Genomic DNA, 12,831 nt, shown 5'->3' on the forward strand with positions numbered 1-12,831 from the left:
ATATGTATATATATGTATGTATCTATGTGTGTGTGTGTGTGTGTGTGTGTGTGTGTGTATATGTGTCTGTGTCTGTGTCTGTCCCCCAACATCGCTTGACAACCGATGGTTGTGTGTTTACGTCCCCGTAACTTAGTGGTTCGGCAAAAGAGACCGATAGAATAAGTACTAGGCTTCCAAAGAATAAGTTCTGGGGTTGATTTGATCGACTAAAGGCAGTGCTCCAGCATGGCCACAGTCAAATGACTGAAACAAAAAAAGAGTAATTATATATATATATATATTTTTTTTTGCTTGTTCATGAAGGAAAATATCAATATCCGAAATGAATTGTTTAATCTGGATACTTCATTTAATACAAAAAAATGCTTTGTGTATTGTTATCTGGTAAAATTTGTAGCAACTTTTTAACCAAGTTTTTTTAGACTGAAGTAGTGTCAAAGATAGTGACGGCTATTTAGATCAGTTATTCCTAGCTTAAAACTACTTTTGTTGTGTTAATTATGAACTGTTTTATGTTTCTACAAATTTAACAAATTCTCATGCAGAAATGAAGAAAGGGAAATTCTTTTATGCTTCCATGTAGTGTAGTGAAGTTAAAAACAACTTTGTCATTCTCAGTTTCTGAAATTCCTTTTTTTTCCCCCTTTAGAAATGTATCCATTTTGGAAATAACGAATGGCTAAATTTGCTGTTTGTTGCAGCAATATTTAAATAAAAGCCTAAATATTCTCACAATAGTAAATTCTTCATTTGTTTATGTATGCATACACACACATACACACCTCTGACAACTTTCAACTAATTGCCCTCACTTCCAAAATCTCAAATATAGGTTTTGAAAACTCTTGTAAACAATCATCTCTCAGATGGCTCAGTGTGGGAGCTTCTATATTTCTCACTTAAATCTGTCAAAAATAGCAGTCAAATCTCCCTCAAATCACACCTTACCATCTTAAAAATCATACAACTGAAAAAGACAAGGTGATCACGGCAGGAATATTGTTGATCTAAGTTTGCTCAATTGAAGTTAACTTGGAGTTAGACAACTTCCTCCACCCCATCTCTCCTTTAGCGTTTTGAGTCTGACCCTTCCTAAGTGTTTTGATGCATTTTACATTAATAAAACCTTCAACCATGTCAAACACACAGTCTATTAAGTTTGTTGCTCATTCATGAGCACTATTTATCTTTCTCATTTTTTGAATTGAAAATTTCCCATCAGTCCACCCCATAGCATTGTACACTCATGGACTATCTCTGACCTCTCACCCATACACCATCAATTTTGATGAAATCTAAACTCTGTTTCCTCACATTTTCTTTTTGTACAAGATTAGCCTGTTTACTGTCATTTCGATAACACGCAACCCTCCTTTATCTCTCTCTCTCTCTCTCTCTCTCTCTCTCTCTCACACACATGCTCATTCTTATGTAGATGTCAGCCCTATTCCACTTTAACCTTTGAAGCAAGTATCAAGTTCTTGGGTGGCTTGGCCTTTTAGAAATAGCAGCAAAATCTCTTTGTGATCACAATTTATTTTAAAAAATATAGTAGGCAAAGCTGAAATGCATTTGATGACATTGGTAAGTTTGATTAAAACTGATCTGGTGCTAAACTGCAGCAACATTCTGGTTTCATCACCGTTATACAACATAGAATATCTCGCACTGAATTTTCACTGCTTCCATGAACAGAGATTTAGAAAACTTCCTTCAGTGAGAACATGACAACAGCATAAAAATCCAATCACTACACAAAACAAAGAGTCTGGTGCATCATTCTTTTGTGATGAGCAATACACATCTAAAACCCATCAAAATTACAATAACTGTTGGGCCTCACCATTTTTTGTTTTGTGACACCCTCACATAAATCTGACATTATTAAAATTAAATCTAAGGCAGCAAGCTGGCAGAAACGTTAGCACACCAGGTGAAACGCCTAGTGGTATTTTGTCTGCCGCCACATTCTGAGTTCAAATTCTGTCGAGGTCAACTTTGTCTTTCATCCTTTCGCGGTCGATTAAATAAGTACCAGTTACTCACTGGGGTCGATGTAATCAATTTAATCCCTTTGTCTGTCCTTGTTTGTCCCCTCTGTGTGTAGCCCCTTGTGGGCAGTAAAGAAATAAGAAATGTTAGCACGCCAGGTGAAATGCCTAGTGGTATTTCGTCCGTCTTTACGTTCTGAGTTCAAATTCCACTGAGGTTGACTTTGCCTTTCATCCTTTTGGGGGTTGATAAATTAAGTACCAGTTGCATACTGTGGTTGATCTAATTGATTGTCCCCTCCTCCTCAAAATTTTTGGGCCTTGTGCCTAGAATAGAAAAGATTATTGAAATCAAAACAGCAACTCAAAGACTTGGCATTCTGTTCAAAGCCAGAAAATACTTTGACTCTGATCAGTCAGTAATTACCTACAAATTCTATATGTAACCTACAGCATAGAGATGCACACACAAAGGGCAAGGTGATGTTGCTGCTATACAGATAAATCCTTAGCTGAAACTGGAAAACAAGGCCAACAAACTGATATACAAACATTCATCCATGAATGCACTACAGGTACAACATGACTTTCTGGACATTGTTGGTCCAGAACCTCATATAACCATCACTAATTTGCACTAATAAACAGGTATCTTAAGTAAATTTAATATTTGTTTAATTTAGTGTATTCACCAAGGTAACTAGCTCTGGTTTGAAAAGGTCTCTAAACCAGAAAGGTTTTTGAATCAAAGGCTCTAAAAAAATCAATATTGTACCTGTATTTCATCTCCTCTTAATCCCTTCTACAATGGCCTCTACTCCTCTGATCTTGGTTATTTGCAGGCCCATCTAATGCTTTCTCCTCTAATCCTCATCCCTGTTGTGTGTCATCTCCTAGATTCCTCTACATATTTTTTACTCCATCCTTCCTCACAGAAGTGCAATTCTGAAGTTCCTGCCCAAGGTTAGTTCTGATCAGAGGCTCTCCGTCTGTGTCCTTCATGTCTCTTGTAGGACTATATTATCTCTTGTATATTTCCTATTTCAAGATGCTTAAGTGTGATTTGAAGGAGATTTAGTTGCTATTTCTAGTAGACAAGCGTCTCCTCCTTTCTTTGTTTTTTCTGCCAATGTTGACCTACAGATGTTCAAACTTGAGCATTAACCACATCAACCATGTTAGTCTGAGAAGACCTGAAGTGGTTGGCATTTCTTTTCATGACTAACTTGAGTCCACACACACATTCCACTTGTTCTTGCACTCATGTGCTCTCACACTCATCACTCACTTGTTCTTGCTCTTCCACTCACTCACTCTTGCACTCTCTTGTATGCTCTCACTCTCTTTCTTACTCTCATTTGCTCTTGTTTTCACTTGTGCTCTTACTCTCACTCGCGCTCTTACTCTCACTTGCGCTCTTACTCTCACTCACTCTCTCACTCGTGCTCTTACTCTCACTCGTCTTTCACTTGCTCTCTCACTCACTCTTTCACTTGTGTTCTTTCTCTCACTCGCTCTTGTTTTCACTCGCACTCTTACTGTCACTCACTCGTTCTTGCTCTCACTTATTTTCTTACTCATTTACTCTCTCAGTTATCCATTCTCACACTCGCTCATTCATCCCTTTTTCTATGACAGTAAAAATGGAATTAAATATTCTTGAACATAATTGTTGGAGGAAGTGTTTTTACAGCTGCATGTCTTATCTGCTACTAACCGACTCATTTGTTGAGTAAGAGTGAATCTGTTGCCAGTCAGCTAGATTGAAGCATGCAAAGTTACTTACCTTCTCCAAAAGCAATACAGTGGTCATAACGACAACTAATCACATGATCGTTTTTTGGCTCGTGGTCCACTAATGTAGCTCAGAGCCACTGTACATTACTGATTCAATATTTAGATTCACAAATGGTATTGAAATACTTCGTGTGTGATAATTTAAAATACTTACTAGCATACAATATTTTAAATTCGTATGTAGTACTATTTTGCTTAACTGAAAAGCTTTTATATGTACTTATTTTCATCGATTTTATCATTTAAACTTAATTGTAGCTGCTCAGAAATATTTTGCACATAATTTGGTAATTTAATCTTATGTTTATAACACTCCTTGTTAGGTACTAAAGTATACTAAAATTAAATCAAATTAAATCTTTTTCAAAATTTAGTTCTTTTATTAATTAAAATATAAAATAACAAACTTCATACTAACTTTCCTTTAGGATTGCATGCAAAAATCCGATGAATGAAGTATTATTTCTATGGTAAGTAATGAAATCTCGCTTGAAAGTTTAATTTTTCAGTGAAACTTTGTAGTTTCATAAATAAATAAATAAATAAAACAAATAGAAAGAAAATGAAGACAGTGATCATTAAATGGTATCAAAAACTAAAGCTTTGTTGTTGTCCTATTGCCAAATGCTCAACTACATAGGAGTGATATGCATTTTGAAGTTATGTCAATAAATACTTCAGGTATAGAAAACCCGCTACATTCTTGTGTGTTTGTACACTTCCCATTCAATATATCCGCCTATTTTTTTTTGTTTTCTTTTGTTAGGCCAGGGGCAAATCATCGTCCAGTGCATGAGTATTATAATATAATGAATTTCCAGCTTGTAAACACATCTTCTGTGTGTTATGTGCTCTGTGTAAATGGCATTCCGTAAAGTCTAATCTAGTACAAAGGAAACAATTTAATGGTGTTGATATTAATATCCTTTGGAAGAGATCAAAAAGCATTAAAACATACAAATCTATCAACAAGGAGTTACAAATAATATCTAGTCCATATAATCTTTGTAGGAAATATCAAAGGGTTCCATGCTTTGCACTTTGTGATTATATCATAATTCCTTTGTGCAGATGTAAAAACTTCCCTTTTTATCTGACATGTCTTTGAAGCTGGCTTTAAATGGGCTGGCTATTTACAATTTAGGCATGTGCTGTTCTTTGTGGCTCAAGTTTTTATTGCTTGTTTTTTATTATTATTTTTTCTTTCGTTCTCCCGCCAAATGTTTCAATCACATGTAATATGTGCACCTGCAGCTGTAATTTGGTTAAATATTTCCATTCTCACATTAATTAGCACCAATGCAATTATTTAATCCTTTCAATAGCAACCCATCTGAAAACACCTATTAAAACCAATGAAATATCAATTTAACATGAAAGATTACGTTCTGAGTTCAAATTCTGTTGACGTTGACTTTGCCTTTTATCCTTTTGGGGCTGATAAAATAACTACCAGTTGAGTACTGGGGTTGATTTAATTAACTTATCCCCTTCACTGAACTTGCTGGCCTTGTGCCAAAATTTGAAATCATTATTATTGTTCTTTTTAACTCTGGTTTTGTTGGAACTCCTGGAGTCTTGCATGCATAGCAGGCTTACTACCTACAGCTTGTGGTACCATGCTATCTGTTTTTTTCAATTATCTAATACTTTCCTGATTATTCTGGCCATGCCAAGGAAGCAAACCTTTTGTAACAGTTCTACTGGGCATTCTATTCCAATCTCCTTTTTATTCCTTTTGATGCCTTCTGATACTGTTCCCAAGGGTCCAGCAATAATGGACACTATCTTCACCTTCATTTTCCATAGTCTGGCTATTTTGTACTTAAGAGGAATGTATAAATGTCTTTTTTTCTCCTTCCTTCTTGACTAATCATGAGTCAAGGGGACACACAACATCAGCATTATTATAATGATGATGATAATAATAATAATAATTATTATTTAAAAGATGTTATAAGATTTTAAGATGATCTTTTATTTCACCAAACCTCATAATTCTTTGTTTTCTGAAAACCAAAAAATGACAAAGGTAGATGTGCTCTTGTTAAAAATATTGCCACAAAAGGGTTCGACAGGAAACAAACTTAGAATTTTACAATTATGCTGCATTGCTATATTTCATTGACTGATTTCAGTTTGAATGGTCAGTTTCTGGTGTCTTAGAAGGAATTTAACTTTTGAAAACAAATTGATTTAAAAAAAAAAAAAAAAATACATATAAAAAGTTAAAAAGAAAAATCAAAATGCTTCTCTTAGGACCAGACATTTGTCTTCATTTGTTACCTGCCATTTTCTTGATATTTATAATATTTTATCAAATATAGTTTTCTTATACATTTTATGCTAATATCTTGAAATGATAAGTTTTTGCATCCTGAAATTTTTATTTTTATATTTTTGCTGCTGCTGCTATCGATGTTGCTGCTACTGTTGTTGTTGTTATGATGGAATCTTCTTGAGTTGAGCACATGTAGTTTTTGATTTATTTTATGTTAGACCTCTTTAAACCAAAACTTGTAAAGTACAAGTTCCTGTGTTACCACCAATTGTGTTAACAGATTTGTTAGTAGTGCATGCATGAAGGGTTAGGGTTAGGGTTACTGTTGTTGAGTTTCATAAAGAAATCACTACCCTTCTCTTTTTCTCTCAGTTCCTTCATTTCAACACATCCCCGTTTCAGGTCAGCCAGTGTTATTAATGTGTGTACAGTAGGAGACAAGAAGCTGGCAGAAGTGGTAGCATTTGTTTATTGTTGCCTTGTGTTATATTCAGGAAATAAGGGTTGGAGAAAGGTGCATGGACAAGACTGGTTATAAGGAAAAGTGGAATTGGTACAAATTGTTGTGGATAGACAGGTAGAGAAGATGTAGATATGTTTTACTGTTTTGATGCTCCCCGAATTAAATATGTTAGTATTAACTATTAGAAATGGAGTGTGTGTGTTGATAGATAATGTAGTAAAGGTATTCTGAATGAGTTTATAATTATTATCTCTTAGATGGTGGTAGGCAGCATGACAGCTACTGCAATCTCTTTACACTCTGTGACTGGGCTATCAGCTGAGAAGAAAGACCAGTTCTAGAAAAATTTTGCAAAGGTAGACCTAAATTAATAGAGGTTGAGGTTAGAGAAAAAGGTGGAAGGAATTTGGGTTGTTAGCACAATTATGCACTTCCTGTATGTAGCACCAAATGTATAAGAGCAGATTTATGTGTATGGAAGAGGAAATTTGATGGTTTAGGACTGTTCAAAATCTTTCAAAACCTAGATGTGTTGATTTGGATGGCTAGGAGGAACGGTCAGTATTAAGCATAAAAAATATACCAACTTCAAGTTAAGGGGTTCAAATAATATGCAATTGTGGTTTGATTAATTTAATATTTTAGATTAGTATTAATCCTTTAGCATTCAGATTACTCTGTCAAATCTAATGCATTTTTATTCACATTGTTTTGAATTAATTATACATTGTCTTCTAGCTTTGAGATTTCAATGATCTCGTCATTTAATGTCTGCTTTCCATGCTGGCATGGGTTGGATGGTTTGACTGAAAACTGGTTAGCTGGGGAGCTGTACCAGGTTCCAATTTGATTAGGTATGGTTTCTGCAGTTGGATGCCCTTCCTAATGCCAACCACTCGATTATATATTTTTTGAATGACATTGTAGGATAAGTGATGTTCAAAGGAGCTAGATCCAACCTTTTGCAAACAGAATATTTTGACCATAAATTTGCCAAAACCTGTGCATGCATGTGCAGATGCAAAGTCAGTCTTGAGTGATGGAAGCCTTCAATAGTGATTTGGTGGTTTAGGTTGAGGGTTTTATAGAAATATTGATGGTATGTTGGGGTTTGATAAGTTTAAGGTTTTATAACATTATGTTTGCTAGTGTTGTCTATTTGGAAGGGTTTCTTGGCTGGCTGGCAGTTGGTTTTCAGTCGAGTGTCAATACCCTTATTGAGGAAGAATATGAAGCAATATAGTAGGTATTTGGCCCAGTCCCACTCTCTGTTTTTTTACAAAACCCAATTTTAATAGTAAAGTACAAAGCTATTCAGATTCTTCTGTTGTTCAGTTTTTAGTTAATGATTCAAGAACAGAATAAAAGACATTAACTTCATGTAAATTCTTTGAATTTGCTTGGAGAAATGGTTTTATTTATTTATCAACTTTACACACACACGTGCACATACACACATACTCCTGCACATACACTCGTGCACATACACACACACGTGCACATACACACACACGTGACCACGCACATGCACACACATGTGCATACACACAAACACACGCACACGCGCACACACGTGCACACACACACACACACACACACACACACACTCACTCTCACAAAACACATTAAAAATAAGGTAAGAAATTGTTTTATTTTCTGACTTCTGTCGTAGAAATAGAAAATGCCATATAAATCCGCATGTCTCTTTTAGCATTGTCGCTAATATTGTTATTGCTTACCTGTCTTAGTTGTTCTGCTGTTGATGTTGTTAATATTTTGTGTATTTTTTGTTGTTGTTTCACCCTAAGATTTCCCTCATTGAACAAATACACACAAAAAGGATGTTGCAATCGTTATCATTGCTTATCTTTTTTTTATTGTATCTAGAACTACATTATGTATTTTTTTCTTTTGTTGATGTGATGGTATGTTGTGATTAAAGAGATTTGGCTACTATTCTTGTCAGGTTCTATCATTTTTTTTTTTAATATTTGCTAGGTTTAGAGGAAAGGGTAGTGCTTACAGGCTTTTCACAAGCTCTCCACTTCAAGTTTGGTGAAACTGATAGCATTAATGTCCTGCCGAAACTGTTATAAACCAACACCGGCAGAGCAGACATGAGCAGTGGCAGGTATTTATATAAGCCATTGTTCCGAAGAAGGATTAGATGTAGTGATTAGAGTGGAACCTGGAAGATTTCTCACCACATGGGCGATGAGAGGAAAGCAGACGAGTGACTTGAGAGTGCCCAAGTTTATTTCACATGTGGAGGTTTTTCCCTCTGTAAAGATGGTAATGGTAGTCCCTTGTAGTATAAAGATGGTTGTGCAATTTTTTGTTGAACAACCTCCATAAATGTTTTGCTTATAGCAATCAAATTAATGTGCTGTACATTAGCTCAATCCCTCTATCAAATTAACATCAACTGTACAGGTGCACGGTGCATCACATGTCAGATATCAAAGTGATTGCAGAGCGACATGAGATGAAGTGTTTTGCTTAAGAACACAATGCACAACCCAGTCAAGGGATTGAAACTGTGAGCTCGTGGTAGTGAGTGTAACACCTGTGAGCTTGTGGTAGTGAGTGTAACACCCTACCCACTTAACCATGCACACACTCTCGCTTTATAATAAAACATAGACAAAAGGGTATTCATCCAATGTAATACCTGTTCTTACTATTTATGTTTGTATGGTTTATTTGTATTAGTTTTTCCTTTTATAATCTTCTATTATAATATATTCACTTAGCTTCAGCATTTGCATAAATTTCAAACAATGTAGATTATTGTAGTTCTGTTTCATGGAAAAAAAAACATTGTGTGCTATTGAGGGTTTTTTTGTAGTTAATTAATTACTAACTGAAGTATAAATAATTGAATAGCATTTCATGAATAGATTCTCAGTTTTATTTGGGAACGTGTATTATGTTTGTGATAGTGTAATAATTTATTGTAAGTTATTTAAAACAATATGGATATATCTAATGACAGAATTTAGTAGAATGCCATAAAAATACTGCTCATTATTATGTAATTTTCTTTCACAATCCAGATTTCAATCTTTGTTTTTCATAACACACAGTTGTAATATTTCTGATAGGAGTAATATCTTCTTTTTTTGACTATGTTGGGCACAATCATGGATGCACCATATACCCTATTCATTATAGGCTTTGTATAGCATTGTTCAGTTATTGAGTTTTTTCAAAGTTAGTAATACCTGGGGTCGTTGCTTCTTACTAGCATGCCATGGCTGTTGGGCTTTGTTCCCTCATTCAACTTTAAAGTGCAAGTTACACAAGATTCATTTGAGGTTCTTAACTGTGGTCTCAATTGCTTGTCGAAGCCTGGGAGACATATCAAGATTAAATCAACCTTTATAATTTGCTTTATAATAAATAGTACTGTATATACTTCACTATTAGTTGCACTTTTTTCCCCCTGAGGTTTTCACCTAGAGTTGTGGGTGCAACTTATAAGTGCATTCTATAAAAAAATCTTCAGATATTTTCTAAGTACAAGCCATGTCTGAAGTTCCAACACTTGAAATAAGTGTAAAGGATAAAATTTTACATCAGCGTTGCCTTCTAGCACTTGTGCTGGTGGCACATTAGAAAATCATTCGAGCGAGGTTGTTGCCAGTGCCACTGGACTGGCTCCTGTGCAGGTGGCACGTAAAATACACCATTTTGAGCGTGGCCGTTGCCAGTACCGCCTGACTGGCCCTCATGCTGGTGGCACATAAAAGCACCCACTACACTCTTGGAGTGGTGGTGTTAGGAAAGCATATTAATTTCAAATGTACAGATGCTATAATAATATTGGTAAAGGAGGTAACAAATAGGACACTGCTCATCATCATCATCATAATTTAACAGCTATTTTCCATGCTGGCAGGCTGAATGGTTTGATAGGAGCTGACAATCCAGAGGACCATGCTAAGTACCAATGTCTGTTTTGGCAAGGACTCTAAGGGTGGATGCCCTTCCTAACCCCAACCACTTTACAGAATGTATTGGGTGCTTTTTATGCAAGGTCACTAAGTGGCTTGCAAGACAAGATCCCACAATTGAGGTAGGTAGAATGTGGAGGGAGGTGGCTTTGTGCCAGGTGATGAGAGGTTAGAGGACAGAATTAGCTATCTTGCTATATGAAAGATACATGGCCACCCCAATTGGCAAAAAAAAAAAAAAAAAAAAAAAAAAAAGAGAGAGAGAGAGAGAGAAGTTGGTGATGATGTTTCGGGGGCATACCCTCAAGTTACAGGCAGGTGAATATAAGTGAATAAGCCTTTAGAAAATATTTGTCAATGAAAGTTGAAAATATTTTCTTGGATGTAGATTCAGACAGAATATGCATGTTCAACACAGAAACCATCTTCTTACTTCAATGTTTCAATGCTTTCATGTTTAACCCTTTAGCATTTAAACTGGCTATATTCGGCCAAAATATTCAAGCTGTTTTAGATTCAAACTGACCTCTCACACCAACCCTGCAATATCATTCTAAAAATTAAGTTACCTCATCAAAATTGCAAAGCTACAAGATAATGCATGATTAATACAAAACAATGTGAATAAATAAACATTTAATTCTGACAGAATAAAGTGAATGCTGAAGGGTATATTTACCATTAGCAACTGTATCTGTAGAAAGAAAAAAAAAAAACAACCTTCCTATGAAGGTTCTTCTTTATAAACACATGTAATTCTAAGTTGCATTGCATAATTAAATTTTAACAGTAATTATTATAATAATTGTATCAGATGCAGCTACAAAATGGTTAGGTCATATTTTTGATACTTCTGTAAAATAACAATTGGTTTATACTGTTTCACAACATCTGGTTTACTTTAGAAAACCAGTAAATCACATGTGATTTGTGAAAAGTTACACACTGAACATTTAAGTGCTCTCAGGTGACTTGTAAGTTTCGTTACTTAGAGTAATTTGATAGCTCTTATTACAGTATTTATGGCACTTGCTTTGGGTACTTCTGCAGATTTCTTCACTCAGGTTAAACTGGTCATTTATTCAGTTTGGGTTATTCTTCCATATTATAATTGCTCTATTTATTTGCCACAAGGACATCTTGCACAAGAATCATGAGGTATGCTGACAAAACTCAAACATTTTGGGGGCATACTTATTATATATATATATATATATATATATATATATAATGTTAGGATAAAATCTTTATAAGAATTTATCAAGTAGTTAGCATGAAAAAACCTCATAAGGAAAAAAAAAACCCATCATTTTTTTCCATAAATATATATAATTTAATTTATATAAGGGCATTACTATACAATCATACCTTATGAAGTCCCTCTAAGCATGAGGCATTATTGTATAGTAATGCCCTTATATAAATTAAATTATATATATATATATATATATATAAATATATATCAATAGAAATAATGGCTTCAAGTTTTGGTACAGGGCTAGGATTTTGGGTGGTGGGGTGTAAGTTCATTATATTGACCCTTGTGCTCAACTGGTACTTATTTTAACCCTGAAAGGTAACATCTGCCTAGGCAGAACTTGAACTCAGAATGTAAAAATAGATGTCTGGCATGTTAACAATTCTGCCAGCCTGTCACCTTAAATATAAACATAAAAGTTTTTGTTCATGCACGTACATTCCAATAAAGCAATGTTGTGCATATAATGTGTACATATGGAGAAGAGGAATGAGACGATGAGGGAGCCTCTACATGGTTACCTGCTTTGCCAGGTATAACAGACAAATCTTCTTCAAATTACACTTTGATTTAAACCAGTGGCTCTCAACTGCAGTCCATATGATCCTTGGGGGTCATACAGGATTTTGTTGTTAGAATTTATCTTCTACAATAAATTGGTTATTCTTCTACGATGCATAAAGTATTTTAATTTCTTTTATGCAATCCTTAATATTTAATTAGAAAAATATAATAGGATTTCTTTAATTCATCTGAGTAAAATAGGAATTAAGTGTGGCCTGTAGGTATAAAAGATTTTTGAGAAACACTGATTTAAACAAAGAAGGATTCATTACGAATTCATTAGATAGTGTGGTCTCATACTAAAAAGGGTGGAACAGTTATGGCTGGAACACCATTACCATTCTATCTTTTGGGGAGATAGATCTGATTCAGGAGAGCTTAGTGCTAAACATCAACATGAGAAAAAAACTCATAAAAAAAAAAATTGATATATTCTTTCACGTGTGTCCTGTATTTGAGTCAATGACACTTAATGTGAAAGGAAATGTATTCTTTGATCAACTTCAATGACAGACCCC

General features: G+C 34.8%; 1 protein-coding gene across 6 annotated transcripts in view; it reads left to right on the forward strand.

The window, feature by feature from the left end:
• LOC106869485 (centrosomal protein of 170 kDa) overlaps nucleotides 1-12,831 on the forward strand; it is a 393,016-nt gene that overhangs the window by 77,391 nt on the left and 302,794 nt on the right. Inside the window, exon 2 of one of the 6 annotated variants that reach the window (XM_052973758.1) lies at nucleotides 4,220-4,261. The exons of the other annotated variants lie outside the window; for them this stretch is intronic. Coding sequence (XP_052829718.1) covers nucleotides 4,259-4,261 — 3 coding nt within the window. The 5' untranslated portion in view covers nucleotides 4,220-4,258. The remainder of the gene's footprint in view (nucleotides 1-4,219; nucleotides 4,262-12,831) is intronic. 6 annotated transcript variants of the gene reach the window in all.

This window comes from Octopus bimaculoides, chromosome 16, assembly GCF_001194135.2.
Source record: "Octopus bimaculoides isolate UCB-OBI-ISO-001 chromosome 16, ASM119413v2, whole genome shotgun sequence".
Classification (NCBI taxonomy): domain Eukaryota; kingdom Metazoa; phylum Mollusca; class Cephalopoda; order Octopoda; family Octopodidae; genus Octopus; species Octopus bimaculoides.